Below are 17,541 nucleotides of genomic sequence, written 5' to 3' on the forward strand. Positions count from 1 at the left end.
AAATAAAATTAGCCTAACAATGCCATGCGAAAATGATGTTACCAGTTACTTGGGGTCTGTAGTTATTTTTGCATTATAACAGATGCCATAGGACAATAACCTTTACAAATTGCTCACGATTCCAGTGTCTGCTACGGATGAAAGACTAAAGGTGCAGGGCTTATGTGCGATCAAGGTAAAATATCGAAAAGTGCTAGTGAGACTATTTGGACAGTCAAGTTGTAGTGGCACTTTATTATTTGAAAGGCTTTGTTTTGACAGGCCTGCATAAGGAATTTGACAGGGCAAATGCTTCCACTTGCTCTTATACAGAAAATAACATCCTGGAGGGTTTATACATACACATCTGCTGGCAAAGGGTTTTAAATATACCAAACACTCTTTATGACCTTCAAATAAATGAGTCCATGTTGAGTGGATTTGATCTTCAGTGCTTTAACTAAGAGTGTTAACTTTGAGAAAAAAACTGAACGATCCCACCATCACGAGAACAACGTTTTGTGTTTTGAAGATGAACAAAACAGTACATGCTTAAATCTCATGTTTAACCCTGATTTTCCCTTTCACTTGTCCAAACTGCACCTGTTAATTTTACTGAAATGTTGATGAAGACGTAAATTCAAATATCTGAACAATAAAAATATATGGCGAACGCCTCTGCTCCAATTTATTTTTTATTATTATTCTATAAATTCTGAGGGGCAAATGCTTGCAGTACATGCAACTCCAGCGTTTTCTCTAAATCAACTTCAGGAAAATGTCAGGGGGTACACCGATACAGAGCTACTCTGATCCGCCACCAATACCAGCTTTGAACCCTTTATCTCTGCACCAGTGAGCCAGTTAACCTTCTCCCCATGCTCCACACACAACTTTGGAGACATGTGGAAATGTTCTTCCGCGCTGTCACCTTCAGCTCTGGCTTTATCTTCCTTTTTGGACAAAGGACTCCTCCGGCTCTTCCTACTGTGGCCATACCTCAATGCATTTGAATGATCTTTTGCTATTGCACAATCCATGTCCCAAAGCAGTACTTTTCCATCATTTCCTCCAGAGAGCAGGCACCATGGGGCAGGCAAGAAGTTTAAGAACTGGACTTGTGATACCCCTTTGCTATGACCTCTAAACCCAACCTCTAGCTCAAACTTTGGGCCAGTTACCCTGAATACGCGGATTCTACCATCCTCAGAACCGCATGCAAAGATGTTGCCACAGTTTGCCACACTGAGCGAATGTGCCAAGGGAGGATTAAAGAGCTTTCCACCATCGAGTTGCTGTCCCACCTCTTCTTCCTCCTCCTCTTCAGTGAGGTGTTGTAGATTCAACAAAAATTGTGGACGAGTTTTATTCAGGTTCCACAGCATAACCTTGAAATAGAAGAGAAAGCAGAATTTAAATATGTTTCTACAATAACAAAGCAACATTAAACTTGTCATGGATTCCTATGCAACTGACAAAATGGATTCACTAGCAATTGGACCTGCATATGCATTGTACAAATCAGAGGAGTGCAAATGACAGGCAGTGCTACTATTCTCGGACTAAAAGTGCACAATCAGGGCCAGATAAAGCTTGGGTTTCACAGTCAAGTTACTCAGTGCCCAAACACCATGCCCAGATTTGACATTCACTGATGAATCATTTAACAACAGATGGCAATTAGAAGGGGACCCTGAATTTCCTGGATAGCAAGCTTCGATTTCCCCCTCATCCAAGCAATACTGTAACAGAAGGAACATTACTATAAACCATAACAGCACCCTACACACCTCAATCATCACTCACCATCCATCTCCTACCTGCTTTTGATAAACGTGTCCTCCAGCTTGCAACAGTTGGACAAGAGCAAGAGCTATTCTTCTAGTCTGATGCTGTGAACTTAGTCAGTCTAGTGCAATTCTACACCTGGCCGTCCCTAGAGTCATCTCTACAAAACGGTTATTGCCCTTGGGAGGTTTATCATTGCCTAGATTTCAAGCGGCACTCACACTAGAATCCCTAGGGACATCTACATTTGATGAAGTCATTAGCCTTAAGGAGATAACAGTGAATCTTGGAACATGAACACACAAGGGGGTTGGCGTGGGCTTCTTCCATCCCATATTTATCACGTACCCATGATGTGTCTGGTTATATCAATTTTAATTTATTTGGTATTTAACATGTCTGGTCTGCAAGTTTATGGGTAAGACTGACAGACATAAGCTTACACAGATATAACAAGTTAAGGTTGCCGAAGTGCCCTCTTCTGATCAATTCTTGCTACTCCCCGCTTTGGCAACAATGTATGTTGCTTCCCAGTACACATACAACACAATACGGCCCCAACAAAGCAGAATTATAGCAACCTCAAGTAGAAAGAATGCTTTAGGTTTAGACCATGTCAAATTTGATTCTGTATTTCCAAACACACCCACTACATTGAGATCTCGCCAGTTTTTAATTTATTGAAGTAATTTGAATATATCTTCACTGAAAATACTCCCAATGCTTGGATATCTAGCATCTTGAATACGTTTGTAACCCTTCTCCGGGTGGGGAGGGGGGGGACACTTCTGGGAAAGCCACACCATGCAATGGGACTAAAGGGGTATACTCTGACCAAACCAGACTGATCAGCCAATGACCTTCAGGATGACCTAGCCATATTCCACATATTGAGCTCTAGTTTCACCATCTTGTGTCTACTAATACCAGGTCCAGAGCTACAAGCAAATGTGTGGAATTTACCATAATAAAATGCATGGAAGGCTACCTACTGAAAAGAGATAACAGCAACCTAGCTTGTGAGACAAAATGTCTCAAGTTCTGGTGCCCTCAGTCCTTTCTATTCAAAGGAGAACAAGAACACAATGAAGCCAACATCTCCTATTTCAACGTGTGTTGCCCACCTGTCCAGACTAGTCAAGTGCTTGACTACCTAACTCTGAAGAACTTTGTAGGAAGCTGCAATAAAATATTTAGGTTTAAAAATCTAAGATTACCATCTTTAGAAGATACAGTCTATTATATAAAGAACGATTTGGTATCATTTTTCAAATAGTGTTTTTAGGGCCAGATGTAAGACCGTTTTTTGGGGTTGCAGAGGGGCATTTTGCCCTTTTGCAACCGCAAAAAACGGTAGCACAATGTGCCAACCCTAATTTGAGAGTCACTAATGTAATAGCAGGAACTGAGGTGGGAGCACACCGCTTCACCTCCCAACAAGGTTCGCCCCTGGAATTGTGGTAAATGCAGTTTCAGTTACTTGCTTGATTCAAAAGTGTTCGAGAGTTTCGCCACAGTTGGCGCAGATAGTGCTGATCTCTAGACATGTGTTTCTGGTTCTTTAACCGTCATCAGTAGAGTTTACAGTCTTTGACTTTTGGGGTTTGCCGTGTAGGCTGCCAACATCTTTCTCAGGTCAGGTACCTCTCACAGGCATGCGGGTGCTTCATCCACGAGCTCGTCAGCTCAATGACTCACAGGAGTACTATTAAACAGGAACAGGGGTGGGAGCACACCGCTTCACCTCCCAGCAAGGTCCGCCCCTGGCATTGTGGTAAATGCACTTTCAGTTACTTGCTTGCTTCAAGAGTGTTCGAGAGTTTCGCCACAGTTGGCGCAGATACTGCTGATCTCTAGACATGTGTTTCTGGTTCTTTAACCGTCATCAGTTGAGATTACAGTCTTTGAAATTAGGGGTTAGGCGAACCTGCTGGGAGGTGAAGCAGTGTGATCCCACATTTGTTTCCTGTTTAAAAGGCTCCCTCGAGCCATGTGAGCTGACGAGCTCGTGGAGAGGCACCTGCGCGCATGGAGAGTTACTGAGAACCGAGAATATTTTGGCAGCCTGCTCAGCAACCCCTTACATTCAAATTGCCTAATCTCTACTGATGACTGAAAACAATCCAGAAACACGTGTTTAGAGATGGCCAGCACCAATCTGCACATACCTGGTGAAACACTCGAGAGACTTTGCAAGTACACACACTTGGCAAACTGCATTGACCATGATGCCTAGGGGCAAACCTGCTGGGAGGTGAATCAGTGTGATCCCAAATTTGTTTCCACTAATGTAATAGCGACTTGCAAAATAGGGTTAGCAACTCTCTATTAGGAAAGGGCGCTCCAAGGTCGTCCCTTCCTAATAGCGACTCTGAACCCTATGTAAGAATGTTTTGTGACTGCATTTGTGGTCACAAAATATTTGCAGTTTACCACCCTCTTCAAGAGGGTGGGAAGAGTGTGGTAAACCATTTGCAAATGGGAATGGTCCTAAGGGTACCCCTTCCCCTTTGTGAATGGGTGCGCAAACATTTTTTGAGAGCATGCAGTGGTACCAGGGACCACTACCTGACCTTAACTAATGAAACAAAAATGTTTCATTTTTTTTTTTAATGCATCCCGTTTTCCTTTAAGGAAACCAGGCTGCACTTAACCCCTTCGAGGCTGATGACGAGCTGGGCTCGTCATGGTGTAGCCTCCTCAAACACTGATGACGAGCCCAGCTCGTCATGAACAATGGGAATTTTAAAGGATCAGCGCAGGAGGAAAATAACACTAGCATCGATGGTGTTAAAAAAAAAACAAAAAAACTATTTTATTGACAAAGGAGTCCAAGACTTGGTGGTCTGCTGACCCCAGCACCTCACCATCCCTGGGAGTACCAGCCATTCCCAATGGGGTTGCAAATTGCAACAGCCACTTTAATATGCATGAGGCATGCAATTTGCGACCCCATTGGGAATCACAAACAGTGTCTTTTACACTGTTGTACATTAATGTTTGCGACTCGCAATTTAATGCAATTTGCGAGTCGCAAACATCAAATGTCGTACATCTGGCCCTTGGTCTATTAATTGCTGCACCATAGTTATTCTTGGTAAACATGTAAATGCTTCTGTCAATGGTGATAAACAGATATTTGGTTCTGTCCTAATTCTACTGAAAGGCCAACTATGCTCATCTGTGCTCCCTGAATTAATAAAAATACTGGAGTGCCCCCAAACGTCACTATGTCATGAAGCAGTTGTTTGGGGTTCTCTCGCAAGTTTGTATCATACGGTGATGTATTTTGTTACACAAGTTCAGAATACTAGCGTGGCCATAAAAGGAAATACTTCAGAATATATTTTTTTCTTGCATCAGTGGCACCAATGGTTGTTGGGTCAATAGGAATAATAATGGGACTATGTGGGCATAAAAGACTGGTATAATGGGATAATGTAAATATATCAGATATAACCGCCCAGTGTGCCATTTTGAGCTGGTTAAATAATAATGATAATTAGCGGTCTAGAATCTGGGACATCTTCACATGACTGATAGTGTTTATAAAGGGAGCCGGTGCACAGACGGGTAAGCTGATACGATCCTTTCTGAAATGGGTATACCGACAGAAATCCTTTTTTAGGAATTTTTGTGTGTTTTAATGCGCTTTTAATAATAGTGGATGCTGAAATATTAAAAAGCTGTCGAACTTTGATGATTTGCACTAAAGACTCGTGCTATGCCCATCATCTATCTTCACTAAACTGATCCGTTTTTTTGTGTATACGTTTTAGAGGGGCTGTATTTAGGAGCGCTTTAGCTCACACAGCATTTTTAGTTGGGAAGAGAGGGGCCTCTTTTGATCTATATCACTGCTTTGGCCTCCATTTTGAGCTGGTTAGTGGTCAAGATTCTGGGCCATATACACATGCCTAACTGCTTTATAAACTGGGCCGGTGCACGGATGCACATCCGGCGCGCTAAAGGCAAGAATGTCCACGCTCAGCCCGTGCTCAGAGTCAGCCACTCTGCCCGTTTCTCCACCTCTGGACTCCTCTCCCTTGGGGCAGGGTCTAGCCTGACCAGGCAGGTCTAAAGCAGAACAGAGTGATTCAGGCAGTGATCACCTCAGGGTTGGATTATGCCAACTCACTCTATTTGGGCCTGCCAGCTTTCCTCCTGAAGAGATTGCAGCTGGTTCAAAACGCTGCGGAACGACTTCTGCTGAAACTCTCTAGGAGGACTCATCCTCCCCTTTCTGAAAGAACTTTATTGGCTGCCGATCAAGGACTGGGGGAGGTTTAAAGGTCTAGTCCTCACACATTGAGCGTTTATTCAATCTGGCTCTCAATACCTGTCAAAAAGAATTATCCATTACCATCCAGTCATATTACTTCGTTCCTCTAGTTCTGTATTGTGGTGGTTCCCAAAACCAAAGGGAAAACAAGGGGGTGGTAGCACCTACTCCTACCTTGCAGCTTGGGACTGGAACGCCATACTGCAGCAGCTTAGGGCCACAGTGGATATTCAGACCTTTAAGTGCCATCTTAAAATCTGGATCTTTGGACTTGCATTCTTATCCTAGACCAGCCAGGATCTTATCCTGCTTTTATCACCGGGACACTCATTGAGTAGCTGTTGCGGTTTATAGAGCTCAGAGATAGATCTAACAGTCTTAGTTCTGATTTGGTAGTGAACAAGAACTGGATCATGAAATGAAAATATTGTCCTACATTCACATCCTCTTCACTGCTTCCCTCCAAATTACCTTTCTACAGATTTGAATACATTTTCAGCACCTTATGTTGCAATCACAGTTTTGATCTTTGGGTATGACTGATGAAGTGTTGCAAGCATTTTTACTAGGTTACTGGCTTTTGAGTGCATAGATGCTATAAGGTGTGTTGCTCTGTCTATATGTATGTGTGCATGTGTTTCTGTATCTGTGTGTTTTTGTATAAATGTACTACAAGAGGCATTCTAACAGCTTTGTCACGGCCGGTTTGGTTTTAGCATCCTAAGTAGATACGCCACCTGCACTGGTTTGGGGTAATCTAAAATCGTCGTTGAAAAAAAAGGTTTGGGCAGGGTGAGGTATTTTCACACATTTGATTATAAATTAAATGCTTAACAGTCTCTGAAAGTCAAACTTTAGTTTAAGCAAATGCTTTAATCAGCACTGCATTGCCTCAATGATAAGCTTGATCTCAAACTGAGCTCTCCTACTTACAAGCACGAAACAAGTTTGATTTATTGCCAAAGGCTGCGACCCACCACAGTCATTAAAAGTAGTCTGCAATTTACATATAAATAAGCACCATGTCAGCATATAGTTTGGAATGCAGCTTTCAAAGTAACTATGTTTCTGGTAGGTACTTTATTTAACCGCAGATTCCTCACCTTGTGATCTTTTTATTTCTCAACTTTTGACACCCTCCAAGGGCCACCTAGACTAGGAGTTAGCTTCTATGTGCTAGGAGGTGGTGTGATTAGCCTCCGACAAAACTCTGTCCTGTCTTTGGATAGAACGACAGAGCCGCATATAGGTGCCACCCAATGTGGTAACGTTAGTTTGTTCATTGTGCCCAATCCCGCACATGCTAAAAGTGGTTGAGAAAGTGAAATGGGCTGGCATTGTGCAAATCTAACTTGGAACCTTATCAATCAACAAAGAACAGGAAGGAGGGAAGGCGGGAGGAATCTACATTAGACAGAGTATCTGTGAGAAAGACCATTATAGATTGTTTAAGTAACTTATTCTTCTGATGGACACGTCTAGCCACAGATTCCTCACCTTCTGAATCAATCCCAAAGCAATGTCTCGGCAAGCAGGTGAGTCAGAGGAGTTGACTTTACACCAAGACATACTGTGGGATCGAGTGTGATAAATGACGCTGCCTGTAGACTTGAAAGTCAAGACAGTAATGCTTGGTGAAAGTATGGAAAAATGCCCAGGTGGCTGCCTGGCAGATGTCTACAAAAGAACACATTGCTTCAGGGTTATAGTCACAGCTTTTGCCATTGTGTAATGAGTCATAAGGATCTCAGAATGACACAGCTTTGGTGCAAAGGACTATCAATCGATCGTGATAAAGCCTGCTTCTGAATCACATTCTCTGACTTCACAAAAGCAAACCCACCAAGGAACTTATCATCCACCTGGTACTCCTCCGACCTACAAAAATTTAGACAAAAATGGCCTGCTTAGGATATAACTGGCGTAGGCTTTAATCCTTCTTAGAAGGATGTGGCGGAGAGCAGAACACATGGAGAGGGATGGAGGGCTCTACATGGAAAGGTGACACCACTTTCAGAAGAAACAATGCACAAGTCCGAAGCACTAGCTTGTCAGGAAACAAATTGTGTATAATGAGGCTGGACTGAGAACGTTTGTAGTGCTATAATGCAACGTACAGAAATGATGACAATGAAACAAAGGGTCTTCTGAGTTCAGAGTCGCAGGGTGAAGAGGCTAAAGCACATCACAACTGGTGGCCAGAATTAGGGCTCATTCAGCAATGAAGACAGGGCAAAGAGAGTAATAACGAATCTGTAACAGTGCTAAAAACGATACATAAAACAGAACATTACACAGGTTCACTTGCTGGGTGAACAACTGTTTCTATTTATATTAGGTGATGTCAGATGTCATTCCAGCAAGCAGCTGGAATGACATCTGCCAGTTCTGACTGATTCTGCTCACTCTCTCTGTATGAAGGTATAAAGTGTGTAGGTACAAGTTTAACACCCTGCCTTACTGTTGGGACTGCAGATCTTCCTGAAATCACCCCCAAAGAATCCAGACAGAGGGAACAAGAACGCACTTTGCCTTGCTTCTTGCAGTATCACCCGGCAGTGGTTTTGTCCATAATCACCTGACTTGCCTATCCATGTATGAAGGGTAAAAAGGCTTTCAGGTCAGCCTGATGGCAAGAAACTCCAGAAGGTTTAGAAGATGGAGCTGCTCCGTCTGAGACTAGAGGCCCCTCATCTCCACCATATCCAGGTGACCTCCACAGCCCAACCAACAAAGGGGCAAGAAGAATAGTGGTGTATGTTAGATGCCAATATGACATGCAGTAGGCTGATTATCCAGAGCCATATTATTAGAGATGCAGATGTGAACTGAGAACCCTCCTTAGTTCTGAGCCCACTGAAATGCAGATTCCACTCAGGTCTCACATGTGCCAATGGGCATAAGGCACAACCAAATCCCTGTGCAATGCGTCGACTAGCTGTTGCCAAGGCTTGTTGGCTCTCCTCTCCAGAGATCTTCGGGCTACAAGAAGCTCCAGCCTCAAGCATCTCTTTCATCCAAGATCAGCATCCTCATCACATCCTCTGCACCATGGGCCTTCATCTTTGGTGAGTTGCTCGAGGTCCTCTTGCGGCTCCTGTGCCTTCAGCCTGTGGGTCCTCCTAAGGGTCGTCTACTTCTTCAGTGGGCCCCTCTGCTTGCTCAGGGCCTGCTCTGACTCTACTGCTGTTGGCGAGTCCCTAGGACCTTGCTTGTCCCAACGTTGTTCCTTTATCCTCTTCCATGCCAGTAGCAGCTACCAAGGTTTGTTGGTGCATCTGCCGGACACCAACCACTAGTCACCGACATCCAACGTGGGTCAGCTCGTGCTCACAGCTGTATTGACATGATCACCGTTGAGTCTACAGAACCTCCTGACATTGGTGGGCATTGCTCTTCCGTGCCTCCTGGTTACCTTCCAGTGGCATAGACTCTGTCCCCTCTGCTTGCACGTTGTTCACTACATGAATCTACTCTTGGAGTCCACCGGACTCCTTCACAGTCTTCTCCAGAGCACTCTTCTTAGAAGTCGTCCATTGAATTCTACGGCAGGTTCCAATGTCACTTCACCCCATGCACCCAGCTTCCCTGGTGTAGGTGACCTGGTTCCCGGCGCATCCCCGGTGGTGTGGTTCTCGAAACCTCTATCTTCCAAAGGGTTTATTTGAAGTCCTCTGGGAAGGGTCCTTCTTCAAAACTGCAACTGCGACTTCCCATTGACTTCTATTGGACATAAAGCTGCGTTTCCACTCTGCACATAGCTTCTGTGGGGTTCCTGGGTACTTACCTTGGCTGGTGTCTTGTGTTCCCAGCTCCTCTGGGCGTTCTGGTCGAAGTCTCATCCTCCGTTGCACTTCGCATTCCACTTTCTTAGTATATGGTATGGTCTCCTCCTGGAGACCAGTGTATTCTGCGCTACTTACCTGATTGCTATTGAAATACAATTGTGTATTGTGTTGATATCTCCAGGTAAGAGATATACCAAAGTGATAGTGTGTTGTAATGGACTTATTTTTGCTAAACACTGTGTGGTTTCTTTTCATCTAACTTACATTACTGATTAAGTTGGTAAAACAAGCTGCTTTACACTCCTTCAAGATAAGTCTGAAGGCTGCTCTCCACAGCTACTACTTTGAGAGGTTGCTATGGGGATGAAAGACCACTAAAATCACCATAATGGTTGTCTGGATTAGTGCAAGGTGCACCACTTGAATAAGTATGCACGATATACAAAGCCAGCCTCCTACACATGGGAAATGAGTCTAGGATACGGCTGGCCATTTGGTGACGTCCCCTGCTGTGTTCTCTATCTCGGCCACATCAGAGCCAGATCAAGGACGTTGTGTCAGCGAGCCAGTGACCTCCCCGGCCGTTCACCCTCCCCATAGGCACACAGTTATATCAGTGGTGGCTGGTGACTTTTGAAAGTGGTGGGGAGTTAATGTTGATGACAAGTTCCACATAGTCATTAAGAGAAGCATGCAAGACCAATTGTCAAAGTGGGTCTAAAAACAATTAAAATACTAGGCAAAATTGAGTTGTAACAAATTTTGATAACCATTTGGTCCAAAAGTAATACATTTATGAGGCAATTCCGAAGGAGTACTATAGCAGTAGCTCTTAATGATAGGGAACCTGCATCTAGCAAAACATGATCACATTATCATGAGATCATCATGTAAGACCAAGAACAGGAGCCCAGTGTTTAAATCTCAATAAATATATCGGGTGCTGCCAGCGCTGCTCTAACGAAAGTAAACTAAAGTGTGTTTTTCATTTGATACCAGACGATATTCACAAAAACAAAAATGGCAATGAACTCATCAGTTTGGCAAACATGCTTTCAAGAACATGTTTTATGTAGTAGCCTAAGTATGCTCCTGCAGATGTGAAAGCTGATACGTTTAACGGGTTGCGCAGCTCCAAAGAGAGTTTTCGGTCAGCTGGCACTCACTCACAGGGCTGGTCACCTTTGCAAGAGGTTCAATCAGTCGCAAGGTTTACTGTACAAAGCGAATTTCACGGCCTGGAAAGTGAGCGGGAAGCGTGTGTTTAGTGTTGAAGATCTTTACAAAATGCACTGTATTGTAAATTTGTGAATCCTTAAGCCACTACATATAAATTATTCTGACTTCAGGGCGTCTTATCATATTCTGACAATAGGTGGGGTCTCTGTGAGTGGTTGGGTGATTGCCTCCTAGAAACCCTTCTTCACTTGCATCTAGTGAAGGGAGTGGCGGTATCACCTACCTACCCATGTGTGTTTCTCTAATGTGCTTTGCCGGAGTGAGAAGCAGCAGTCAGTGGCATTAACCATGTGTTTACTGTGCGGTCCGCTGCACACGGTGTTAGCCAGGGCTGCACGGGCACCATATTTAAACATGTATTCGTTCATGATAATCACTAAACAGTGCCTTTCAGGCTCCAAGAATATCATAACCGCTATGCATTTTGCCGGGATGTCCCTGTTAAATGCATGCATCCAACCGGTAAAACAGTTTTTTTAGGCATTTGTCTATTGACTGTTGTGTCACACACGGAGGTGGAGGCACCAGGTCAGAATGATATGTTTACTGACGTGGCGGAGTATGTTTGGTCTTGCTGCCGGCATATCAGGGTGACTGCTAAGAGCCTTGTGACCCAGAAGCTCATTGGAGCACAGAAGTCTGACTGGGAGAGAGCACTTATAGGACCTGAACTCTTTTCCATGGAGAAACAATCTGTCATGGCACCTAGGCGCCATTGCTTCTTTGTTTAAACTACCTCCTCTAGCGTCAAGATTCATTAAGTGATGCAGCACGTACATTGTGAATGACGTGCTTAACACTCGAAGTAGACCCAAGACACCATGGCCGATTACCACAAAACAAAAATAACTTGGTGTGCAGGATTTCAAGGCTACAAGCACAAACATCATACTTGACTTAACTACCCCACCCAACTGCTGAATAATCATTTTTAATTTATTTTTTATTTAATGCGATTTTCTATAGCGCGAACTTTACCCGAAGGTGTCATAGCGCTTTACATAAGAACCTGTTGCAAAACATAAGGACTTAGGATTACATGCGTTACATAAAAGATACAAACAGAAAAAATTGCAAATGTACAAGATGAAGTCACACAAGGAAGAGATACAAAAAGAAAGAAAAATTGTAAATGTACAAGTAGTAAAGTCACTCAAGGAAGGGACACAAATGGATAAACTCTAAGAGTCACATAGGAATGGTAGAGAGTACAAAGGTCTACTGCATATACTAGTGATTAGAGTTATCTCTATATAGATATATATACACTTTGTTAAAGCAATTGAAATAATCACCGCACTCTTCTCAGATTTGGTTAAGCTTATTTATTCCATCTCGGAAAAAACTTCCTCACCTACGCGTTTCAAACAGATTACTGTTCTTGCTCACGGTAGTCACAAGTCCGTTTTTACTTTTCACTATATATACCCTTCTACCCATTTGGCAGTTAGGCTGCATTATGGGAGGGGTAGTTTTTGGTTGAAACAACCATGTCAGGTTCATTTTCCAAGTTCCCAAGACATTTTAAAATGACATAGTTACGGTGTTGCTCTTGTCGGCTGAGTGCCTGTTGGCTTGGAGGAATGCATCACTCCAAGGCAAGCTGAGTGGTTAACTCTCTTGCAGCAATATGTACTAATATTGTACTTATTGGTGGATGATAGCTGAGTGCTATATCCCGAAGTCATTGTCTTGTATCTTGGTCCAGGAACCTGACATTGTTTAAAACAAACGCTTTAAATAACAAACTTAAATTTCTCCATATATTCTTAGTTGACCTCTTACATTTCAAAAATCTAAACAATATGTACTCAAAGGAACTAATACGTCTAGTTTCAGTTTCAAGTTAACATTTCATATGGCTATTCATTTTTTGATTAAACACTTTTCTTTTGAGATAGATGTCATCATCAGTGAAGACTTTCATTGTTATTGTTCTGTGATTGACTCAAATTTTGGATCTCAGTTTGTTCATAAGTGTACATATAATTCCTCGTCCCCGTTCAATCCTTGGGGAGTCTTAGTTTTGAATTTTATTATTAATTTGGATTCCAAACGTCTGAGTTTTTGTATGCGATTGCCTCCTCTTTCATTGTCAGGTATCATTGCTATTCCTGAATATCTGACATTTAACCAGGTTTTGTTTCTGTGAATCATGAGGTGTTTGGCCATTGCATACGTTTGGTCCTTATTTTGCATGGCCCTGATGTGTTCTAGCATTCTTTTCTTGAGGGCACATATTGTTGATCCGATATATCTCTTTCCACAATCACATTCTAAAAGATAGACAACATAATGGGATTCACAAGTGATCTTGTTCCGTATTTCAAATGGTTGGCCTTTCGGATCTGTTAAGGATTTAAGATTTTTGCCAATCTTGCACGCTTTGCACGATGTGCATTTGGTAAATCCTTTTTGTCTTTTTTCCAGCCAGGTTTCTTCTCTTTTGTTTACGAAGTGGCTGTTGACTAGAATGTCACCAATTGATGGTGCTTTTCTAAAGGAGATTAAAGGTGCATCTCCTATCACATTTCCAATGTCAGGATCTTTTTTCAAGACACTCCAGTACTTGGTGACCACTTTTCTGATTTTCGCACTTTCTTTTGAATATGTCAAGATTAGGCGTGGTTTTTCCTCATTCATTGTCTCATTGGCCCCTTTTTTCTAGACTATCAATGTCTCAGTTCTTGTTTTTTGTCGTGCTCTCATTTCTCCTCTTTTTATTGTTCTCATATTGTATCCTCTTTGGGAGAATCGGTTTACAGTTTCTGCAAATTTGTGTTCCATTTCCGATGGTTCCGAACAGTTGTGCTTCATCCTTAGAAACTCTCCATAAGGTACATTCTGTTTCAAGGATGTTGGATGAAAACTGGTTCCATGAAGGATACTGTTAGTGGAGTTTTTTTTGCGAAGGAGGGTCGTATGTATCGTATTGTCTTTAATGTATACTTTTGTATCCAAAAAATCAATTTCCTTCTCTTGGATGTTAAACGTGAATTGTAGACCAACGTCATTCTGGTTTAGGATCATTATGTATTCTACCAACTCTTCCCTTGTTCCCTTCCACACTAGGAAGAGATCATCGATAAATCTCAACCAGAGAATTATCTTGGCAGTATAGGGTTCGTTTTCTTCTCTCCAAGCTATGTGTTTCTCCCACCAACCCATGGTGAGATTTGCATAGCTTGGAGAAAATGAAACACCCATCGCAGTTCCACAGTTCTGGGAGTAGATTTATTTGTTAAAGAGAAACACATTGTTTGTAAGGCATATGCGTATCATGTCCAACAGCATAGCTGAATGTTTGAGTTCCCCTATTGGTCTCTGTCTCAGAAAGTAAGCAATTGCTTCTAGTCCTATCTGATGGTTGATCGATGTATAGAGTGAAACTACATCTATTGTAGCTAGAAGATATGTTGGTTGCCATTGTGTGTCCATTATTATTCGTAGAAAGTCTCCAGTGTCTTTAATGAAGGAGTTTAGTGTCGGCACTATGGGAGCTAAGAAATGATCAACATAAGAGGCAATATTTTCATATAGCGATCCACAGCTGGAAATAATTGGTCGAGCTGGGGGTTTGTACAATGTCTTGTGAACTTTCGGCAGAAAGTAAATTGTTGGTGTTATCGGATTTTCTACTGTCAAAAATTTGGTTTCTTCTTGACTTAACAACCCACTTTCCTGCCATGTTCTTATTTGGTGATGTATTTTCATTGTCATCATCGCTATTGGATTGTCTTTCAATTTTGTGTAGTTTTTTGTATCTTGCAGTTGTCGATAGGCCTCTTCTATGTAGTCAGTCTTGTTTAAAACCACAATGTTCCCGCCTTTATCGGCTGGCTTGATTTAAATTTTCAAGTTCGATTTTAGAGAGTTTAATGCTTGGTGTTCCTCCCAGGTTAAGTTTTCCTTATTTTTATTGTTGACATTTTTCATTTTTTCTAGTTCTGTGGAGATCAGGTCATGGAACGCATCTATTCTGTTACCAGGATGTAATATTGGGCAGAATTTTGATGGATTTTTGAAAGTTGTTTTTGGATGTGTGTCATGTTGAATATCCATTTCTTTCAAAATTTGTGTCTCCGTTATTGATGTGTCATTGTCATCATTGGCCAGGTCATGGGCTACTATCAGTGCTGGGAGATCTGAAATTGTATATCCTTCTTCCTCTCCACTGTTAATGACACTGGACTCATTAGTACTTTTCTTCTAGGATTTGGCAAAAAACTTTTTTAATTTTAGTTTTCTTATATATTTGTACATGTCAATCTTTGTTTCTACATCATCCTGCTGTTTTTCTGGGCTGAATGTTAAGCCTTTATTTAGTAGTTTCCTTTCATTAGTCGTTAGGGTGTAGTCCGATAGATTTAGGATTAAATCTGGACCGGTATCGTTCTTCTTTGTATTGTCCGATATTATTTCTTTGGCAGGGTGCGATTGCGCAGTGGGTATCTTGAGGCGCTTTGCTCTTCTGGTTTTGCGTTTGTGTTTGAGTTTGACGATTGGCCCCTTCCTCGCCCTCTCTGTCTTCCCCTTCCACGTCCTCTCCCTGATGTTCTCGGGGTTTGTTGGTTGTTGTACAGCATTTCCATCTCCTCTAAAAAAGAGAACTGTTTTTGATTGGTTGTTCTTTCTCTCCCTCTTTGTTCCCCTTCGCTAGCGTCAGATTCAGTCTCGCTTGCCCCAGGCTTTGGTTTGGGTTTGTTAGTTCCTTGTTGCTTCAAGATATCGAAGCGTTTGGCAAATGTGAATATTGCACCATTCGCATAGTCGTATTGATCTCTCCTGAATTTGCGATGTTTGCGTTCTTCTATCTCATTTTCGTGTTTGTCTAGATTGTTTTCCATTATGGTTCTTAGTTTTTTCATTTCATCTTCCCCTTCTAGTGAGGCCTTTATCTGTTGTTCTGTTTCCTCTATTTTGGTGTGTAGGTCTGCTACTCCAATTTTTGCATGTTTGATTATTATCATTATCATTCTTTTTGAGCACTCCATGTTATTGTGCCCCCACTCCTCCAGCATAGCAGGGCTGGTGTCTGGATGATTTGGAAGGGTGAATATACGTAAGCCCCTAGGAACAAGGCCCAATTCCAAATATTTTTCCAATGTTATTATCTCCCAGGACGGCGATATCTCTTTGCGTAAAAGTTTTTCTAGCTGCTGGAAAAGTTGTTTTAGTGTTGTTTGCGTCGTTTTGGAGGTCATCGCTTTGGGGTCCGAAGCTTGGTTTCTCCCCATTTGTTGGGAATCTGAAAATAAACTTTCCGCCTTTTCCAGGCGCTTAGCCGCTCTTTTTTCCATATTGCTTAAGAATTAATTGGGTCAACAAGACAAAGAACACTGTTAGTTTGTGTCCGTGTTATTTGCTCAATGGTTTGTTGATTTATTTGCGTTTAACGAACAACTTGTTAACATAGATTTTCTCAGATCAAGACCCAAAAAACCAGGAGAGCAGAGTTCCATTAAGTGGGGTCGGAGGGGGCACGCAGTCACAGCACCAAGGGAGGGTGGGAGGGATACACGGGTATGGAGAAAAGGCAAATCAGAGGATCATCAAGGGGGAAACAAGGGAAAGGGTAAAGGACAAGATGGCGGGTCATGGTCCAGAGAAAAGCGGCCGAGAGCAGCAGCAAAATGGCGGCCAGGACAAAAGAAAAAGTTAAGAAGTCGATGGCGCAGTTTCTTTCATTCGAATGTGGCTGCAGCTCCATACCTTCCACGATGAAGTTTCTATATATGCCATTCAGGCTAGCGTGCGCTTTAACTGAGCATAATTTATAAATATATTCTTACCTCTGCCACACTGCTCACACTGCCCTGAAGCGCTGAGCATGCAGGGAATGCAGAAAGTAAAGTTAGGCATCACGCATCTCGGCCAATGAAAGAACTGCTCTCATGCTGTTTATAGTACTAAACAGCATGAGAGCACTTCAAGTATTAGCTGGGACAGGTGAACACAGTGCTCCATCGGCGAGAGATGGGCTGTGTCTCTGCTTCCCAGCCCCCTTACAGAGAAGACAGTGGGGAAGTCTGGTTGGCCGATAGCAAAATACTGGCCAATCTGACATTGGCAGATTGGCATTGGCCGGTCTAGGAACACGCACACAGTAGCCTTGCCTGTAAGAAGACATGAAGAAGCATTGGCCTAGCCAATAGGTCTCGCCCTTTGGGACCATGTAAGTTTTTAGCCATGCAGCACATTATCCTGATTGCTATAGCGTCTACTGTTCTTTAACGTGGAAGCTTCGACACTAATCGGCATATTATAGAACTGCATTGAAAATTACTTAAAGTGTTATTTTTGTATAACCAATAGTCTGAACTCACATGAAGGCCTGCATGCACATTAGTGTACACATAAAAAACCTAAGATAACCGAAACTGCAGATCTGTAAAAGCTGTAAACTGTAATGCTCTCATTCATTTCAACTTCTCTACTGGTTCATTCGTGTGATAACAGGTATAT

At 42.5% G+C, this 17,541-nt stretch overlaps 1 protein-coding gene across 2 annotated transcripts in view; it reads right to left on the reverse strand.

Annotated features, from left to right (window-relative positions):
* Positions 1-221: 221 nt before the first annotated feature.
* The window catches only part of WDR53 (WD repeat domain 53), a 203,692-nt gene continuing 186,372 nt past the window's right edge, over positions 222-17,541 (reverse strand). For both annotated transcript variants that reach the window (XM_086943944.1, XM_086943945.1), the window contains exon 4: positions 222-1,367. In XM_086943944.1, coding sequence (XP_086800070.1) covers positions 750-1,367 — 618 coding nt within the window. In that variant the 3' untranslated portion in view covers positions 222-749. The remainder of the gene's footprint in view (positions 1,368-17,541) is intronic.

This window comes from Lissotriton vulgaris, chromosome 11 (genome assembly GCF_964263255.1).
Source record: "Lissotriton vulgaris chromosome 11, aLisVul1.2, whole genome shotgun sequence".
In the NCBI taxonomy this organism is placed as follows: Eukaryota; Metazoa; Chordata; class Amphibia; order Caudata; family Salamandridae; genus Lissotriton; species Lissotriton vulgaris.